This window comes from Maylandia zebra, linkage group LG10, assembly GCF_041146795.1.
Source record: "Maylandia zebra isolate NMK-2024a linkage group LG10, Mzebra_GT3a, whole genome shotgun sequence".
NCBI classification, from domain to species: domain Eukaryota; kingdom Metazoa; phylum Chordata; class Actinopteri; order Cichliformes; family Cichlidae; genus Maylandia; species Maylandia zebra.
This window is the reverse complement of record NC_135176.1, coordinates 15,353,607-15,373,988: the sequence shown is the minus strand read 5'-3', so window position 1 is coordinate 15,373,988 and position 20,382 is coordinate 15,353,607. Positions and strand designations below refer to the sequence as shown.

The window sequence follows — 20,382 nt, the reverse complement described above, 5'->3', positions numbered from 1 at the left end:
CATCTGGAGAGTCGTGAGGTCTAGTCCTGGGAGGAGAGACATCAGGAGAGTCGTGACGTCTTGTCCTGGGAGGAGAGTCATCCGGAGAGTACTTCCGACTTCTCTTTGGTGGAGAGATGTCTGGAGAGTCATGCCGGGTCTTTTTGACAGGAGAATCCTGTCCTCTTCTCTTTGAGTTAAATATCTTGTGTTTTTGTGCCACGGTCCTTTTTACGCCTGCGCATTGCAGCCATAGGATCGCCTTCTCTTTCCTGTTCTCTCAACATGCGGTCAAGATCCTCAAGTGGCTTAAGGGCTTCGCGCAGCGCTTCCTTAAGTTTCTGGTGATGCATCTGGATCTGTGCCAACCTATACATACATTTTAACATAAACCATTGAACCACTTTTATAATTTTTTATGTGGATATAATCACATAAACTGTGATATTTGAAATGATCATGCACATTTACCGTTTTCCCCACTGAGCGTATTTCTCGTCTCTTGCCGCTTTTTCACCAGCTTTCTTTTTCTGTTCATTTCTCTCTGAATTCAGATCCCTGCTTTTGCCACTTTTGTCTCTGAAAATCGCCTGAGCGTTACGCGATTCATCTGGTCAAAGGGGATGAATGGGTAAGTATGTAGAAACTTCATTATTTAATTTTAGGACTAAATAAAATACGACAATATAGATGATAAGCTGAAATGAGATGCAAAGCTGTATGAAGCTCTTCAATCAATGGGTGTAAAAAAATCTTAAGAGAGAAAAGTTGATGAAACCTTCAAGTGGCTGATTGTGTTTTTCTCTGCGTCTGTTCTCCTTTTGCTCTTTCCTTAGAATGTCCACAGAAACCAGGCCTGCCTTTCCACCAGATAGCATCCTTTGGCCCTGGTTATAAAAAAAAAAAAGACAATTGAAAAATATAACATTTGAGTGAAATCAGATTTGACATTAATCTTTGTTCCAACACAGTCTGCTTACCTGTGACTGGCCTGGCCTACGAGGTGGTGACAAATCTCCATCCGAGTCCCTTCCACTCGGTGGCTGCCCCCTGGGTGGAGACTGGTCAGAGTCTGAGCCCCGTTTAGTTTTTGAGGGCCTCCTTGGGGGAGATTGGTTGGAGTCTGAGGCGTTTCCCTTCAGGGGCCTTTTCCTCGGGGGAGACGGATCCGAGTCTGAATCATGTCTATTCTGACCCTTCTTAGCCACCGCTGACCGATGAGGATCCGGTGAGCGTTTTTTACTTAACAAGGATGAGCTGAGCTTGCTTTTGTTGGAGGCTGAATCTGACAAAGACACAGTTAATTTGTTAATTTTCATTTTGTAATGCCTTTTGAACAAAAATTAAAGATTTATTATTAGATCAAGCTATGTCTTTAAAATAAATTTCAATTCAAAACTCATGTTAAATGGGTCTCTGCTTTTTACTTTTATTCATATGCCACACCAGATTCCACTTTACAATTTAAATGGATCACTGACCTTTACTTTGCATTTTTTCTGACTTTCCTGAACACTGTCTTGGTGGTGACAAGTCTGGGGAGTCATGGCGTCTTCTCCTGGGAGGAGAGACATCTGGAGAGTCGTGACGTCTTCTCTTGGGAGGAGAGACATCTGGAGAGTCATGACGTCTTCTCCTGGGAGGAGAGACATCAGGAGAGTCGTGACGTCTTCTCCTGGGAGGAGAGACATCAGGAGAGTCGTGACGTCTTCTCTTGGGAGGAGAGACATCTGGAGAGTTGTGATGTCTAGTCCTGGGAGGAGAGAGATCTGGAGAGTCATGACTTCTTCTCCTGGGAGGAGAGACATCTGGAGAGTCGTGAGGTCTAGTCCTGTGAGGAGAGACATCAGGAGAGTCGTGACGTCTTCTCCTGGGAGGAGAGACATCTGGAGAGTCGTGAGGTCTAGTCCTGTGAGGAGAGACATCTGGAGAGTCATGACGTCTTCTCTTGGGAGGAGAGACATCTGGAGAGTCATGAGGTCTAGTCCTGGGAGGAGAGACATCAGGAGAGTCGTGACGTCTTGTCCTGGGAGGAGAGACATCTGGAGAGTCATGACGTCTTCTCCTGGGAGGAGAGACATCTGGAGAGTCGTGGCGTCTTCTCTTGGGAGGAGAGACATCTGGAGAGTCGTGAGGTCTAGTCCTGGGAGGAGAGACATCAGGAGAGTCGTGACGTCTTGTCCTGGGAGGAGAGACATCTGGAGAGTCATGACGTCTTCTCCTGGGAGGAGAGACATCTGGAGAGTCATGAGGTCTAGTCCTGGGAGGAGAGACATCTGGAGAGTCATGACGTCTTCTCCTGGGAGGAGAGACATCTGGAGAGTCGTGGCGTCTTCTCTTGGGAGGAGAGACATCTGGAGAGTCATGAGGTCTAGTCCTGGGAGGAGACACATCTGGAGAGTCATGACGTCTTCTCCTGGGAGGAGAGACATCTGGAGAGTCGTGAGGTCTAGTCCTGGGAGGAGAGACATCTGGAGAGTCGTGACGTCTTGTCCTGGGAGGAGAGACATCCGGAGAGTACTTCCGACTTCTCTTTGGTGGAGAGATGTCTGGAGAGTCATGCCGGGTCTTTTTGACAGGAGAATCCTGTCCTCTTCTCTTTGAAGACAACTCGGGTGAGTCATGTCGACCTCTGCTTAATGAGCCAGCCTCTGTATTTTGATGTTCTTTTCCATTTCCTTCATCTGTGTCATCATTTTGATCCACTTTTAGGAGAGGAAGTAAAACTATAGTAAACAACAGTCTTAACTTAATATTGCACAAATCCCCCCCTACTTCTGTGACTTCTTATTTACCTCCAATTGCTTTCCATCTGTTGCTGGTCCTAAAAACTTCCATCTGTTTCACTTCCTCAGGTCGATCATCAATCACCTCAGCAATCTGAACAGTTAACAAGAGATTAAGTTTTAAAACAGAACTTGTTGACATAACAAAATTACCCAAACTACAAGCATACCCATTTAATACAATAGATTAGATTTCAGCATTAAGTAAATGGCCTGTATTTGTATAGCGCTTTACTTAGTCCCTAAGGACCCCAAAGCACTTTACACGTTCAGTCATCCACCCATTCACACACACTGGTGATGGCAAGCTAAATTGTAGCCACAGCCGCCCTGAGGCGCACTGACAGAGGCGAGGCTGCCGGTGTTCCAGATCTACTGGCGTTTAGATCAACTGGCGTTAGTCGAACAGATGTGTGGCAGACTTCCGTTTCAGGAGCTGCTACCTACAGACTAGCAAAAAAACGCCAAATGTGTCATCTGTGACACTTGTGAGGTTATCTCAAACACACTCCGTCAGTCTTGATGCTGTTGAACAACAAAATGTTTAAAAATGTGGCGAGTTTACCTAGGGTTATCCTCATGCGCGACGCGATCGCGAAAACAGCAAACAATTAACACCATGCCGATGTTGTTCACAGGACAACAAGAGTAAACGATCGGGAGACTCTTGTTGTCGTTATCGTTCCCCTCACACGGTTTGTTTCTCCGAATTCAGCGTTTTTGCTTCACAACTAAAGCGAGCAGTTTACTTTGTGTGCACTAACATGGACTCGAGTCAACCAGTGCCACCACTGGCCAAGTGCCACAGCCTACAGCCAGATCAACTTGTGACACACATCTGCAGCACGTCTGAATTCGTTTCATGCACAATACATTTGTACCTTTCAATTGTGTCTGTTTGTGCGTCATGCAAATAAACCTTTGAAATGAATGAAATGACACTAATATTTCACTAGTTTTGTAACATCACATGTCGTTACCGTAGTCTGTGTCTTTTCTCTGCGAACAAACATTTTAGAGTTGGTTGTTATATACAGTCTGTATAAGTGTGGTTAATCTAATAAACATTTGTAAGGAGATGGCAGTTACTGTGAATGTACAGCAGTTACACAGTGATTAGTAATAAACAGTCAGACAATGACCCTGACTTTCTCATTCAGTCTTGTAGATTGAATGCACCTTCTGTGGAAAGTGGTACCACACAGTGTGTGTGGACTTCCCCTGTGCAGAAGGCGACTACAAATGTTGTGCATGTTAAATAAACAGAAAAAAGTGATCCCTGATGTCTTTGCTTACTGATTGTTTTCAGTGTTGACAAGCCACATTGCTGCCATTGCATCTTTCAACATGTTTGTGGGTAGATTTGGATGTACCAGGGGTAAGTGCAGCCACTCAGCCTCTACTCAATGTCATCATAGCAAGTTAATCTAGTAGTGGGCTATGGTATTTGGCCACAGGTGGCAGCAGTGGACTGACCTCCATTTGAAACTGCTCCAGCTGCTGTGTGATAGTGGATCTGCTACAAATTGAAGATCATATGGAAGTTTTGGAAATTAACCCTTGTATTATGTTGAAAAACAAAAAAGTGACATTGATTTTGTTGCGGGTCATTTTGACCCATACTGTGTAAATCCACTCAGAATTGTCAAGAAACTGCAATAAAACAATAGCACCTTTATTTTCCATCAGATAAACATGTAGAACACAGACATACAACAGTGACTTTCCATAACTATTTTAGGAACAATTTGGTTTTTCGTTCTTACAAACACGTATTTTGAACTTGCCCAACGTTCTCAGTTTTTCAATGCTCAACATTTTCGATTTTGTCCACATGATGGACAGAATGTAACTGTGTGCTTTCTGCAGATGTACTTCTTGTATTTCTCACAAAAAGTGCTTGTTTTCAAACAGGAATCTTCCTAACTAAGATTTAAAACAAAAGATTTCTACGTCTCCTCCAGTCTCACAAACAGAACCAATCGACACACCTGAGTCACTGACTTTCTTATATCCACTCACTCTCACTGGCTCTGTTTATTACTAATCACTGTGTAACTGCTGTAAATTCACAGTAACTGCCATCTCCTTACAAATCTTCATTGGATTAACCACACTTATACAGACTGCATATAACTACCAACTCTCCAGCCATGTTGATGGATTGCCTATATTGGCTGGAAATATTAATTTCCAGAGAAAGGACACAGACAGACGATGCTTACAGGATGTGATGTGACAACACTAATGAAATATTGACGTGTCATATTTGTCCAAGGCGTATTTCATTGTTATGGAAAAAGAGAATATTAAAATCATGATGACCAATTGGAGCAGTGATTTCTATGACTTTGTGTATATAATTTGGAATTTTGTACAAATGTAGGCCAATAAGGAATATATGATATCATTTCATTCTTTTCAAACAGACACAATTGAAAGGTACAAATGTGTTTTGCATGAAACACTGGGTTTAACAAAAACAACAACATTATCAGTACCCTCAGGTGAGGAAGTACCTTGTTCATGTGTGGTGGCAGCTGGGGACCTATGAAGCCAACACTGTTGTGAGGCATGGTGGCGATGGTGCCTGGGCTCACCACCGGCTGGGGAGATGCCTGACCAGATATGCCAGCGTTATGGTTCAAGTGGCTGTAGTCCCCAGTTTTTCCCACATCTGTGCACCTGATGACATGGAAAAAAGAATATTAACCATGACAAAGCATCAACATTATAACATTAGGTTATAATAATACATTTTCTACAAGAAAAGTGAGAATAAACATGTCTACATTATTAAATAATGATGGGAAAAGTTCTACTGAAGGAATAAGCCTAGAATGTTTAAAAATACCGATGTTTACTCACTTGATGTAGAAGAGGACATAGGCCTGCTGGTTGAGAACAGTGCTAATGTCACTGACTGACACGGACGAGTCATTCATCTGAAACCACTGCTCATTGCTGGCCTGTGAGACAGAATGAGAGAGATGTGACACAGCAGATTCAGTTTCTGAATTGAATTTGAGCTAAAAAGAAGAATCTTATGGTTATATAGGGGTCTTTTTTTTCTTTCTTTCAATGCATACAAAGTAGTTTTCTGCTGAAATGTGTTGTTTATGGTGTTTGTTTGTTTGTACTACGCAACAGCAGCATTCAAACAGATTCGGGCACAGCCAGTACCTTAATATAGCAGAAATAGTGTCCAGTATGACAACTCAATCCAGAGTGAACCAGCACAGCATACAGCCTGTAGAGCTGGGGCTCCCCGTGGGACTGCGACATGAAGGGCCGCAGATCCAGATGCTCCAAATACTTCACATCCTGATGACCACCAAACAAAAAAATTCAAACATTACATGCAAATATCCTGTTTTATAATAAAACAAAGCATCTGTCATGTATCTTTATGACTTAAGCAGACACTATTGGCCATTTGCCTTTGTGATTTTGCCTCCACTGAAGTCTGCAAAGCGTTTGAGTGAGATGGTGAGCACATTGGCGCTGCGATGGATTGTAAATCTTTTTGAGGCCGTTACCATTTTGTTGCACCTGAAGGAAACAAACATTCAGCTTGTTGACAAAAATCACACCTAAACACTAAAACTCATCATGGTTTGGCATCTCTTTGACTTACTTGGTGCATTTATAAGCATTTTCACCACCCAGCTGTTCTGGCTTGACAAACTGCTCCAGAGCTTTGGAGACATTTGGAGCAGTCTATATGAACAGAGAGAGAGAGGAAAAACCTCACACTCCATAATGCAGAGAATACATAGTAGCAACGTCACTTTGAATGTTGTCCAATTACCTTAATTTCCAGAGTGACATCCAGAAAAGGGTCAAATGTATCTGAGACAGCTTTGCAGTTTAAACATTTAACTGAAACAGAAATCAGTGCTATGAGTATCACACAAGCTGTAAGACATAAAAAGGCAAATAAAAGAAAAATAAATCAAACCTTAAAAAACAGTGACTTACCTCTGGATCTTAGGTACCCGCCAAACACTTGATGGATGAAAGAGGTTGCCTGCGTTTGCCTGTCCAATCTATAATAAAAAGATAAAGCACAAAAGTTAACTAATAAGGACAGTGCAACAATTAACTGACTGACCATTTATTTTTTAGCATTTTGGAACCAGACAATCACTTTACAGTATTCAAGTAGCAGAAAAGACAATAGGAGGAATTGGAGCACGATTAATTACTTAAGAGGCCATCTGCTGCTACACGGGAAGAATTGATTTGATGAGAATTGACACTTTAGGTTCTTAAAAAAAGAAATGAATTAATAAATTATTTTTAGGAGTCTAACAAGAAGCACAACACTCAGCCCAGTGCATCTGTTAAACGTGTAGTTTTGGTTAAAAGTGCACATAGACTTCGAAGCTCTATAGTAACACATAGAAAAACCTGGATTTTCTGAATTTTGCTGCTGCAATAATAGCACTAATGCCATTAGGGTGAATAAGAGATGACCTGAGGGGTTGAGTGCTCCTGCTCACACTGCTTACCCTGTTGCCTCAGAAGAAATCTATACTAGACACTAAGTCTGGCAGCTCTCTGCCATAATCCCAGACACCTGTTTTACTACACGTTTAAGCCGCTTCTGATCTTTTCAAGCCCTGTTACCAAAACAAGCTACCACACCCAGTGTAAGAATACTTTCTGTGTTGGAGCAGTCAAGTTCATTAAAAAACTTGATATAATAATGAGGTATTATATCAAGTGGCTTGCCTAGTATGTAAACTGAGGTGTCAGTCAGGCAAGAGACTGAGGAATCTGCATTTCTGAAAAATACTCTCAGCAATTGAAGCATTAATAGTTAAAAGGAACTAGTATAAACTGCACTTCCTGAAAAACAGGATAAAGGATTTATTTCATATTCTCCTACTGTCACGGTGTTACCTCTACGTAGCTAATTATGGATCTTACTACATAATAAAGTGCAAACACTGTCAAGCCCAAGTAAAAATATTTTTGTGTGTTTAACTTGTTTAGAATGCATGCAATGTAAAATGACACTCACTTGGTTCCAGGTAAGCAGGACCTTTGCATAGCATCCACTGTGCACCGCAGGAATTCATGAGCATCTTCCTGGCTTCCATAGCGGAAGTGGTTTGCAATCCCTGTGTGAGGGGAACGAGGAAAAACAGAACCAAAAAACAAAGCAGGAGGTGAATTATTGTAAAGGATACCACAGTTAAATGCAAGTTTACACTTATTTAAAAACAGAATTCAAAATCCCTCCAGATTATTTCCCTCCAAAATTACAAAAGGTAAACAGTCACACAGCGCCTCCTATCATTAAAATATAGGTAAACACTTTGCACAGAGCACAGCAACAACAGTCATCCACTTACACCCAAGCTCATTGAGTACACCAATGGGCTTAATGACATTCCCAGAGTTGGTAAAAACCTGAATGATGTGGTTTTGCATGGTACACATCATACAGAACCCTGGCTCATGACCTGCAGCAGAGACAGAGACAAAATACTGAGTGAGTAAGGAGTGATACAATGTGAGAATCAGCGCAGGACTGCGTAACACCACTGTTGGTGAAATAAACGTACATGTTTTGGAGTGCTCCCGCGTCAGCATGTAGTTTGCTAAAGGAGGGGTGTAGCTGAGACACTGCAGGGCTGAGTTGAGGAAGCAGGTGTTCCCCATGTTCTGGAGGCCTGCACCAATGAGGTGAACCTGGGCCCAATTTAGGCTGAGCCGATCTGGTGAGAACAGCACCTTCTGGGGCAAGTCAATTCCATCGCCACTGCTGATCACTGACACACAGAGCCACAATTATTACTAAAAATCTGTTTCAATACATTTTAAAAAGGAGATAATTTAATGCCACCTTACTTATACAACCACACACTGGCACATGGCAAAGTCATGTCAGGACATCACAGTAATAGCTACAACTATTAACAGTTATATAATGTGATTCTGGCCACTGTGAAAAACTCCTAAACAGCCTCAGGAAGAAAGATAGGACAATTTGCCTTCTCCTTTGTTTCTGCTAAACAAGTTGGGCTGCCGGTCTTTATATAAAAACAGCAATTGCATCACGAGCTGAAGTGACTGATCATGCAAAGCTGGATGCATTACATAACTGGATGAATGAACGGAGAAGGGAAGCAGCAACACAACACCCACAAAAGCAGTTGTCAAACTTGTGTGAAAGCAGAAGCAAAAAGATTAGCTGTACGTTACTAAAACCAATTCTGACAAATATGGGTAAATAATGGCTAAAAAGTGTGGTTCCATATTTGCTAAAACTGGTTGGAAAACTATTCTGTCTGACAATAAAAATCTTCAAACAGCTTAAAAAGACATTTTGAAAAAAAGCCAGGCTTTGCTCTGACCTTGGTCCTTGGGCTGGTCCTCAGAGGAGGGTGTACTCTGAGGACCAGCCCCTTGGTCCTTGGGCTGGTCCTCAGAGGAGGGTGTACTCTGAGGACCAGCCCCTTGGTCCTTGGGCTGGTCCTCAGAGGAGGGTGTACTGTTGTACACAGCAGCTCCAGGTCCGAGTCCGGCTGACTCGTGGTCAGACTTTTCTGAAGATCTGTCAACTATGGTCATTGTTCATAGCTGCATTAGGAACATAGACACATACGTTTATGAACTGAAAACAAAACAAAACAAAAAAAACAACAACAACTCATTGTTATTTTGGAAAAAGGGAAAGGGAAAGAAAACTTAAATACTACATCAATCCTACACTGGTTAGGTAGCAGTACAGTGAGTTTGGACAACAACAACTAAATACAAAAGCCACATTAACAGATTATACCCAATTTCGTTGTGCAAAAAACTGCACAATGACAATAAAAAGCTCTAAGTCTCTTATAGCTTATAGTTAAATAACGCTATATTAAACACTGCCCTCATACCATCGCCTAAACTTTCAGCAAACAAGTATCAGAAATTGTGTTAGATTGGATGATTTGTTTACATTCAAAAACAGACTAGCATAAGTGAGAGCCAAATATTAGTTTTTGACCGTTTGTTTTTATTTGAATCATCTTGTCAGATTCCTTTTAAATAACAAACACCAGTAGACAAGAGTAACTTTCGACATCTAATTTAACTCTGTCCAACTAACAAACTTAAAATATCGACAAAAATTAGTGTTTAGAAAACTCAAGAGGGGAAATGCCAGATAACCCACTCGACCGAGGAAATTTCTAAGTCGGAAGCACGTTTACAACAGAAGCAGCTGTTCCCTCCCACCTGCTCTTACAGAGTGGCTCACATTGGCTAAATGACGGCTGCTAGGCCTTTAACACGCAGCGTCGCAAAACCTCAAGAAAACACACAAAAAACCCTGATCATATCAGACGGAGAGCAAGTTGAGAGCTTACCAGTCTTGTCGATTTCCGAGATGGACTGACGCGCACTTAAAGAAGATGCAAAAACCATGGAAACCACATAAACATATTTGTACATTAACATAAAGCTGTTGCACACACACACACACACACATATGAAGAGAGAGAGAGAGTATGCATAGTATGCAAACGGCTACCAAACAGCCATCATAATTCGTCATACAATGAGAACAGAACAAATCAACAATTGTTATAAACACTGTTATAAACACTGAAAAGTTATAAACACTGAAAAGAGTAAAACAGAAATAGAAACAATGTCCTAGTCAAGAAATAACAAAAGGATTCAAAATTACCGTCATTATTTCTGATCTCGCTTTAATCTCGGTGCACATCACTAAATAAACAGACAGAAATAAAACTTTGTTTTGTTGTCACAAAAATCAGGTCTGTGTGAATGATTAATTGTCACTGCCATTACGCATATTTTATAGAATTTATATGCAAAGTAAACAAGCTGTGAAAAAGAGACCTAACTGGAAAGATTTCAGAAACTGTGAAACTTGTAAAATATGTGTACACACACACACACACACACACACACACACACACACACACACACACACACACACACACACACACACACGTAGGAAAATATTTAGTATACACATCCAGAAATGCATATACTATTATATATTGTACATATATTTATTAGTTTCAGATGTAGCCATTCTTGTGTTTTGCTTGTTTACATTATTGTATTTTGCACAACTCTGTTGCTTGTGAAGCTCGCACACAAGAATTTCACTCACATGTGCTGTACCAATGTACCTGCACATGTGATGTGACAATAAAAGTGATTTGATTTGATTTGATTTGATTTAACTGGAATCACTCCAAAGTAGTGGGTTAAAAAAGGGGAACAAGAGTCAACAGTCTACATTTCACCCTTTTTAGGATTCCTCCTCTACCCGGACACACCTGCTAAGATGGAGACCACATCACGTGAGGCTTTCTGCTTCAGGCCTATCCCAGACCAAGATCCAGGCAAAGGTCAACAGACTTGGCTCACCCTAGAGAGTAAACTCATCATGTCTGTATAAAGATAAGACTCATTTATGATGGCACGCAAGGCTGTGGCTTTCTGTTCAGTGCATGTGTGTGTCTTGGAAATGGTTTGGGCAGTGTGCTATGAGTGAGAAGGCAGAGATGGTAGAGATTATAAAGGTGATTTTGTGATTAAAGCTTAGATTAAAAAAAAACCTACACTGCCATTAAACTGAAAAACACTGTAATAAAGTATTTAATACCTCAAATAGAACATAAGAAAGACCATATAAGGTTAAATGTGAAAATGCTGTTATAGACACAGAGCATCTGGAGGAGTGATATTGTTTTCTCTGCTGTGCAGTGAAATTCCTGCCACTCTTACTCACAGACACAGGATTGGATTGCCCTCAGCAGTAATTATTTGTGTATGTGTTCCCGTGTCCTTCACACAGCTCTGCGACATCCAAAGCAAATGATTTATATTCATAAGAACATTTCATCTCATTTATGTATAAAGTATTATTCTCTCAAGATTAAAATGAAAAAAGCAAATAGTGTAATACATGTAGTATGATCAAGAAAGTAAGAAAGTTTATTTATGGAAAGTGTGATTACTGTTGATGAAATTCTGCCTTTAGCAAAGTTCTGATTACCCTTCAGCAGGCTGTAACACACAACAGGAATCTCACCATTCTCCTCCTGCATCCTCATGATAAACAGGAAGAGGAAACAGACGCGAGGACAGAGAAGTGAGAGGGAATGAGCAAGAAGGCAACCGTGATCACATGTCAGCAGCAGCAAAAAACGAACAGGAAACAGCCCAGATGCAGTCTCAGTATCAGAAAGACTTCCCTCCCCCATCCTCCTGCCACAGGAGGCGGACACCTGCTTTCCCGCAGCCTGACAACATTGGCATTAACCCTGCGTTCAGGTGAGAGCAGGTTTATCATCATCACAGTGTCCTTCATGTAGGGAGCAGCTACTCTGTGTCTGCGTGCTCTGATTCTTCTGATTCACAGGATCAACTTCAGCACGGTCCAAAGAGAGACTTACCCAGGCTGGCCCATCGTGAATGTCGGGTACGGTGGAAGGCAAAGACCAGCTAAGCATGACTTCTAAGCGGCAGTGGAAATCATCTTGCATGTTTGCATACATGCATGATTAATATTAAATGTCAAAGTCATATTTAACAAATGCTTGAAATTTGTCTTGTCCCAGCATGTATTCCCAATAATCATACAGTAATAAACACAAACCAGTGGAAAAAAGCCTCAGTTTTCAGTGTGTTTGACGTATATGTGTTTGCACTAACTTCATTGTCTCTTCGTATAAATAACACTACAATTGACAGCTTACTACTCAGAACATACTTGGAAATAAAAGTCAGTTCTACCTCTTGTTTTTTTCTGGTACATTAGAGAATTACCTTTTAATGAAATAAGAGATTCATTTCCCGTCATCTTTCATATTGATGACTTCAGAAATACTTGTGCACAGTTTAAGAATCCACCCAGTGACCCATAACCGAAAGCTGATTGACCTCACTGGGCAGGACCGAGGATCAGATGGCTGAGTAAGAGCTGAGTAAGCATTTGATTCAAATTCCTGAGTTGCATGTATATGGAAAAAGGAGTAAATGTGTTTGAATACTGAGTTTTCTTCCCTCAAGTATAAATCTTGCACAACACATCATTACCAACTCTGAAAACAGGGGTCACATGAGGCTACACTGGAAAACTACCCAACTTGGGAAATCTTAAACATGTTGCAACACTTTGACAAACAGTAACACCTTAGATTTCAAAACAATGACGAATTTTATTGTTTATGATATAATCTGATTTACATTTTTTAAAAAGAAATGGGGCTGACAATGTGCTCTTAAACTTATGCTTTTTTAAAAACAAAACAAAACTGCAAACTCATTTTACATTGTGAGTCACATATAGCCTTTGACCTTGAGTGGGCCGGACCAGCGAAACTTCCCTTTCTGTCAGTGAAAAGAAGTTTAACTACACATTTAATCCCTGGAATATCTTAATATCAGAAAAAGAAATGCAGTTTTGTTTGTCTCAGTTTATCTAAATGATAAACAACATTCTGTAGTAAATGGGGAAAAAAGTCTGTTGGGACTTAAATTGCAAGAAATAAAATTTGAATTGTATATGTGGGGTAATAATATTTATGATAACTGTATAAAAATACAGTTCCGATTTCCCAAAGCAATCCAATTGGACTCTTAAGCAGTGATTCTGGCTGCTGGCCCATGTTTTGATAGTGCTGGTGGAAAGTGCCTTAAAACTTTTACAGATGTTAGACTGAATCGGACTGTTATGATGATTTCTGATATGAGGTTCAGTTCTACGGTGGTGATCGCAGGGTGTGCACAGGTCAAGTGCCACTATGACCCTCCAGAAATTAACGAGGACAGGGGATGATCGTTCAGCTCTTTAATGGCAGATTTAGCGTGGGTGTGGGTATGTGTGTGTGTGTGGTTCAGTCTTATGGACGCACACTCTCATTGAACCCACATAAACTGCTCCCGAGCATAACTTGTGATTCACACTGCCTTCATGAACACCATTTTCCATCCCAGTCAAACATTACTCACAAAACGGCCGCGCCCTCTAGTGGCGAGGCAGAAAACTGCATCACAGTCCTGCCTTCAGAACAGCCGCCCCCAAACTTGCCCTCGCAAGTTTGCAGAATGTCATTTACTGTCCATTTTGTTCTGGTACTGCAGGTAGTCGAATAAGGCGGCTCACTGGGCGTACGTAGGTACGGTCCTTTACGTCCACTTCTGCAGATCGGATCAAACCATCAGCTCCGGGGAATACCCTGTTGATCTTCCCAACAGGCCATGATGCTCTGGGAAGATGGGGATCCACTATCATCACCACAGTGCCCAGCTGGATCGGAGCAGTGTCTTTCTGCCACTTTGACCGTGTCTGCAGTGTAGGCAGGTAGTGGCGTATGAACTGTGTCCAGAAGCGATCGGATAACACCTGACAGGTCCTCCATGATCGTCGTCCAATGAGCTCTGAGTCGTGGTATATCACTTGGGGTAGGGAAGGGTCTAGCCGCCCCATCAGCAACAAATTTGGGGTAATGGGGTCTGGGTCAGCCACGTCTGATGACACGTACCCCAAAGGTTTCGAGTTGAGTATTCCCTCGATCTCGATCAACACTGTTTGGAGTATTTCCTCTTTTACAACCTGTGAGCCCAATGTGGAGGCCAGAGCTGCCTTTATGGACCTGATCTCTCGCTCCCAGGATCCTCCAAAGTGGGGAGAACTGGGAGGGTTAAATCGAAACTTGATCTGCTGCTCTGCTAACTTGCCTTGTAAAGAGGGATGCAGGGCTTTGAAAGTTTCCTGGAGCTCCCGATCCCCACCTCGGAAATTTGTTCCCTGGTCACACAGTATCTCAGCTGGTTTCCCACGACGAGAGACAAATCTTCTTAATGCCATTAGAAATGAGTCGGTGTTGATACTAGACAACACCTCAATATGAATGGCACGAGTCGTCAAGCATTTGAAGAGCAGGCCCCAGCGTTTTTCATTTCTCCGACCAACTTTCACCTGCATTGGCCCAAAGCAGTCGATGCCTGTTGAGAAGAAGGCTGGCTGATGTAATCGTAGGCGTGCAAGGGGAAGGTCAGCCATCTTTGGGTTGGCAGGTTGGGCTCTCCATTTTTGGCACTCAGGGCAGGAGCGCTGTTCGCTTCTTACGGCTTCACGGCCGCGAAGAATCCAGTATTTCCTTCTCAACTCTGCAAACAATCTCTCTGCTCCTGGGTGTTTCAAATCACTGTCAGCCTGTCGGATGAGTAGTCTGGTGACTGGATGTTTAGGGTCCAATACTACTGGATGTATCACAGCAGCTTCCAAATCATGGCATCGTCTGAGACGACCACCTACTCTTATGAGTTGAAGCGACTTATCAAATTCCGGGTCTAGGCAAAACAGACGGCTGGATGAGAGAACTGGTTTCCCAGTGGTCAGGCACTGGATCTCATCAGGGAAACTGTCTTTCTGAGCAGCTCTCAGCAGAATAAGCTCAGCCTCCTTGTAGTTCTCTGATGTGAGATTGTCACCAGCCGCCCCGTGAAGGCACCTGGCTGTTTCTTCCAAAAGCTTGCTAAAACTGGTAAACTGCTGTGCATCAGGCAGGGAGATAGAGTCAGTAGACACAGCTAAGCAAGTTATTGGTTTACGCTGCTCCTCAGCAAAGTCTGTACATGGTGTGGCTGGGTGCTCTGGCCACTGGTCTCGATGTAGCTGCAGAAACGGGGGCCCACATGCCCACCGGGACTGGACTGTGAGGTCTTGTAGCCTTTTACCCCTAGTTAGATCATCTGCCGGATTGTCATATGTTGTCACATAACGCCAAGACTGGCTGTCTGTCAGTTCCTGGATTTCAGCTATCCGAGTTCCCACGAACACCTTGAAATGACAGGACTCTGACTGGATCCATGTTAGGACAGTGGTGGAGTCTGTCCATAACACCACTCTGCATAGTGGTAGGGTGAGCTCTTTGGTCAGCAGGCTAGCAAGTTGAGCTCCAGTCAAGGCTGCACATAGTTCCAGACGTGGCATGGACATCTGCCGTTTAGGGGCCACCCTAGAGCGGGCAGTCAGGAAAGCAACTTCCACCTTTCCAGCAGCATCTTCCGTCCGTAGGTAGGCAACGCTTCCATATGCTTGTTGAGATGCATCGCAGAAGATGTGCAACTCACGCCTACTGTCAGATTTGTCCAGCTCTGGGCTTACATAACAACGTTGTAGACTAATGTCGTCCAGATGTTGCAGCTCACCCTCCCATTCGTTCCATGCCGAGAGCAGGTCACTTGGTAACAGGGGGTCATCCCACTCACGCTTTTTGTCCCACAGCTGCTGGACTAGTACCTTCGCCCTCGTTGTGAAGGGGACGAGAAACCCTAGTGGGTCATACTGACTCGCCAGAACCCGGTAGATGTTTCTCATGGTAGGAGGATTCCTCTCCAACTGCATGGACTTGTAGTGCAGAGTGTCAGAGCAGCACATCCAGCGCAAACCTAGAGCAGGTTCTTGAGGGTCCATATCAGTTTGATTCAGCCACTGTACGCTGCTCTCTGATCTTATTTCCTTTGGTAGATGGCTGATGAGATCTGGGGTGCTGCTGGCCCACTGTCTGAGCTCAAATCCTCCCTCCGATAATAGTGACCGTAGTTTGTCCACAACCTCTGTGGCCACATCTGGAGAAGAGAAGCTCTGTAACCAGTTGTCAACATAAAAATTCTTCTCAATGGAGTCACGCACGTCATCTCCCTGGTCACTGGGGTCATGGACGTGTCGCTGGAGTGCATAAATTGCACAGCACGGTGAGCATGTTGTCCCAAAGGGGAGCACCTGCCATTCATACACCTTGGGATGGGTGTCTCGTTGCAGATCGCGCCAGAGGAAACGTAGTAGTGGCCGGTCCTCAGGCAGTAGTCTCACCTGGTGGAACATCCCCTTGATATCACTGCTAACTGCGATGGAGCGTTCTCTGAAGCGTAGCAGCACACCAAGAAGAGAGGCCCCCAGGTTCGGGCCTGGTAAAAGCAGCTCGTTGAGGTTCTGATCCCTATAGGTGAATGAGCAATTAAACACCACACGGTTCTTTCCGTTGTGTGTCACCATGTGGTGGGGGATGAACCATGATTCTGTGGAGGCCCTCATTTCCTCCTCACTGATTTCTCTGACATAGCCTGCTGCTATCAACTTTGCCATCTCCGCTTGATAAGCTTTAGCCTTCTCTGGGTCTCGACTGAGGCGCTTCTCCGTGCCACGTAGATTGGGGAGTACTGCTTCAGGTGGCACCCGGAGTGTAGGCATATCACTGACACGCAGAAGGGGAGTTGAACATCTGTTTACTCCCTCGACATTCAGTCTTGTCGTCTTTGCCTCCAAAAGCCTCATAGCTTGCTCTTCCCTCCGAGACCGTGTCACTAGTTTCTCACTTCGATATGGGAGAGTGTCAAGTTGCCAAAGCCTCTCTACTTGACTATGAAGCTCTGATTGAGGAGAGGCAGTTGAGAGGAAGAGGCACTGTTGTGGTTGAGCAGAGTGCTTAAGGGAGGGGATTGGTCCCTGTAGTACCCAACCAAGTCTAGTCTTGACTGCAGCTGGTCCTCCAGGTAAGCCTAGGCGCACAGGTTTGATGGGCGTTACTAGGTGAGGACAGTCAGAGCCGATCAGAAGGAGTGGCTGGGCATTTGTGAAGGGCTGCAAGGGAAGCCTTCTCAAGTGTCTATATTTCTGTTGAAGTGCCTTCACAGGGTAGGAATGTTCAGCCAAGCCTAGGTCATCTGCTGTGAAGGCTCTCTCAATGGTGAATGTTCTGGATGGTTGGCTGGCAGGGGAGACTTTGACTGTCACTGATGCGCCATGCAAGGTTCTCAATCCTTGTCTCACCGTACGTAGAGTAAGACTCTCTGCCGTGCCCTGTAACTGCAGTCTTTGAGTGGCCTCAGGGAGAAGGATCGTCCTCTCAGATCCATCATCCAATATGGCGAATGTCTCCAGGGTGTGCTCACCGTTCTGCAGCAGCACTTTGGTTATCTTCAGAAGTACTTGGCTACAGCCAGCACGCCGGTCTAGATAAAGTACCTCAGTAGATGGTTTACTCCCCAGCTCAGCGACGTGTTCCATTGGTGGATTGGGTGCAGCAGGTCTGAGATTCACTTCATGCAGGGCCTCTAGGTGTTTTCCCCTGCATGTCTTACACTGCACTTTAAGTCGACACTGAGCGGCCTGGTGGTGCCGCCCACAACGCCAGCAGCGATTGTTGGACTTAATCCAAGTTGATTTCTGCTCCTTAGTCAGCATCTTGAAGTTGACACATTGATCTAGGAAGTGCAGAGTGTTATTACAATATGGACAATAAGCTGTGTGCTTGTCTTGGACCTCAGAAGTGGAAGGGGTTGTGGCTGAGGACCTTTGGGGGGCAGTGTTGTGTGTTGCACCATGCAGCACGGTGGTAGTCCTTTTGGTGGCTCGTTTATCTCTTTTCATGCTGCTCCTGGCTCTCGAGCTCTCCTCTACCTTCTCTGTGTGATCTCCGCCCTCTTGAATGACCAGCTCATACTCCAGCCACTCTGCAAAGTCTCTCAATGATGGTATTCCATCTTTCTGTGGGTAAAGGTAGCGGCGGAAAGCAGCACGTAGGTCTTGGGGTAGCTTTCGTGTCAGTCTAGCAACATGAGACCCGCATTGCAGCTCTATGTGTCCATCTTCCCCAAGTTGCTCTAACATGCCGACCAGAGCACGGACTCTCAGTGCAAACCTTCTGAATCCAGTTGTGTCACCTGGGCGGATGCTGGGCTCATCCATAAGCTCTGCTATCCTCTGCAGTGACAGCTGGTGCGGCTGACCGTAATGTTTAATGAGCGAGGCCATCGTGTCAGAGTAGGGGTGAGGTGAGTTACTGTAGGAGTCAGCAATTAAAAGAGCTTCCTCAAATTTAAGGTGGTCACATAAGACCTGATATTTGAACCTCTCCGTTGCATCAAAGGGGAGAATATTGTCTAGGGCAAGCCTTAATCTAGCAAACTGCCTGGGATCACCCTGCGTGAACTCTGGGATGGAGGGCGATGGTCCTCTGTAGGTCTTCTCCTTTACACCTATGGCTGTAGTGGGAGCCAGCACTTGTTCTGGGGGGAGCATGTTCGCGTCGAAACTAGGTCCAGCTAGTGATTGAGATAAGGGGGTGGACTGTGGCGCACGAGGCTGAAACTCAGGAGCTTCAGTGGCTGAGGGTTGCTGTAACTGTAGCTCTTGTAAGCGTTGGCTAAGCTCTTGTGCAATGGCTGGTAGCGGTGGAGGTGGAACAGACTGTACCTCTGGTAGATCAGGATGATCTCTTGGGAGAAAAACTGGAGGTGGTGGTACTGGCCATTCTTCAGCTGCATCCTGTGTGTAGGATATATTGTGCTGCTCTGGTCTCAGGGGAAAAGGCTGTGTAGTTAGAGGTGTGGAGACCCAAGTGTTATCAGCTGAAATGTAGCCCCCTGGTTGCTGGGCAGAACGTAAGCGGGTGGATTCCAACGTGCTGACATTACGATCCATCTGCCTCCTCATGTCTCCTACCATCATCTGAAGTTGCCTGTTGTCCTTCTGCAGTTGCTGCACAATGTTCATGAACTCCTGAGGGATGCTGGATGACACTGGAGTCTGTCCTGCAGCTCCAATAGAACCAGGAGTCTGGGTGAGGGGCGTCATCTTGGCGTATCCCTCTCTAGTCTGCTGTTGCTCCAATGTAGCAGTGGGTGGCAGTGTGTAGCCTTCATACTGAGTCATCCATCCTGGTGGTCGCACAGCCCTCCGTGGACGTGCACCTGCTCTCTGGGGGTCATAATCCATCTTCACTCTGTAATCACCTATCTGGCTCGAAGGACCAATTTTGTTATGATGATTTCTGATATGAGGTTCAGTTCTACGGTGGTGATCGCAGGGTGTGCACAGGTCAAGTGCCACTATGACCCTCCAGAAATTAACGAGGACAGGGGATGATCGTTCAGCTCTTTAATGGCAGATTTAGCGTGGGTGTGGGTATGTGTGTGTGTGTGGTTCAGTCTTATGGACGCACACTCTCATTGAACCCACATAAACTGCTCCCGAGCATAACTTGTGATTCACACTGCCTTCATGAACACCATTTTCCATCCCAGTCAAACATTACTCACAAAACGGCCGCGCCCTCTAGTGGCGAGGCAGAAAACTGCATCACAGTCCTGCCTTCAGAACACGGACATTGCTAGAAAAAATATTAGAGCCCAACCTGATTCCCTCACTGTGAGAGTCACAGCATCCTGTCAGTGTATGCACTCCCTGATTAATATGGCAAGGAATGACTTATTTGAATGCCGCTTTTTTCACATCTCTGTAGGTCAGTCTTTTTTAGCTACACCACAGAACTCTCAAATGTGCATTTATCTTGTACACAAAACCCTCACAGCTATACCATACCATCGACAGTCAGCTGTGGACACTCTCTTTCAGCATTTGGTTGCTGTGCACTACGTTTCATTTTGGAGTCATGAGGGACATGTCTCTATTTCTATGTCCAGGACCAAAATATGTTGGTTGTAACAAGCGGTTATTTGAGTTACTGTTGCCTAATAAAATGGGTGGTAAGTGTATAAAATTATCTAAAAAGACTGAATGTCAAATGCTATCCAAGTTACAGGTGCCTGAACACTCTTGGGACAA

At 44.1% G+C, this 20,382-nt stretch overlaps 1 protein-coding gene and 1 long non-coding RNA gene across 3 annotated transcripts; one reads left to right on the top strand and one right to left on the bottom strand.

The window, feature by feature from the left end:
* Positions 1 to 84: 84 nt before the first annotated feature.
* Positions 85 to 9,365, bottom strand: LOC112435433 (uncharacterized). Of its 2 annotated transcripts, none has more exons than XM_076889145.1 (17): positions 9,134 to 9,365; positions 8,342 to 8,548; positions 8,129 to 8,239; positions 7,795 to 7,894; positions 6,747 to 6,814; positions 6,577 to 6,647; positions 6,403 to 6,485; positions 6,206 to 6,317; positions 5,949 to 6,089; positions 5,634 to 5,734; positions 5,285 to 5,450; positions 2,775 to 2,859; positions 1,461 to 2,684; positions 960 to 1,264; positions 758 to 866; positions 451 to 589; positions 85 to 348 (listed from the first exon to the last, which is right to left on the bottom strand). In XM_076889145.1, the coding sequence occupies exons 1-17, from the start codon at positions 9,348 to 9,350 to the stop codon at positions 177 to 179; spliced, it is 3,411 nt and encodes a 1,136-aa protein (XP_076745260.1). In that variant the 5' UTR covers positions 9,351 to 9,365; the 3' UTR covers positions 85 to 176. The 2 variants fall into 2 exon arrangements, with proteins under 2 accessions (XP_076745260.1, XP_076745261.1); XM_076889146.1 differs by lacking the exon at positions 9,134 to 9,365 and adding an exon at positions 8,628 to 8,643.
* Positions 9,366 to 11,367: 2,002 nt separating this feature from the next.
* On the top strand, positions 11,368 to 12,383 carry LOC143420818 (uncharacterized). The gene is made up of 2 exons (XR_013100557.1): positions 11,368 to 12,080; positions 12,169 to 12,383. It is a non-coding gene; the product is annotated as an uncharacterized LOC143420818 (long non-coding RNA).
* The last annotated feature ends 7,999 nt before the right edge of the window (positions 12,384 to 20,382 follow it).

Bases quoted from the DNA above. Each gene is read 5' to 3' on its own strand.
- LOC112435433 (XM_076889145.1), bottom strand. From the start codon at position 9,350: ATGACCATAGTTGACAGATCTTCAGAAAAGTCTGACCACGAGTCAGCC. The intron at 8,240-8,341 runs GTACGTTTATTT...TCTCTGCTGCAG, and splicing joins GCGGGAGCACTCCAAAACAT to GTCATGAGCCAGGGTTCTGT. The intron at 2,860-5,284 runs GTACTTCCTCAC...TTAACTGTTCAG, and splicing joins TGCCACCACACATGAACAAG to ATTGCTGAGGTGATTGATGA.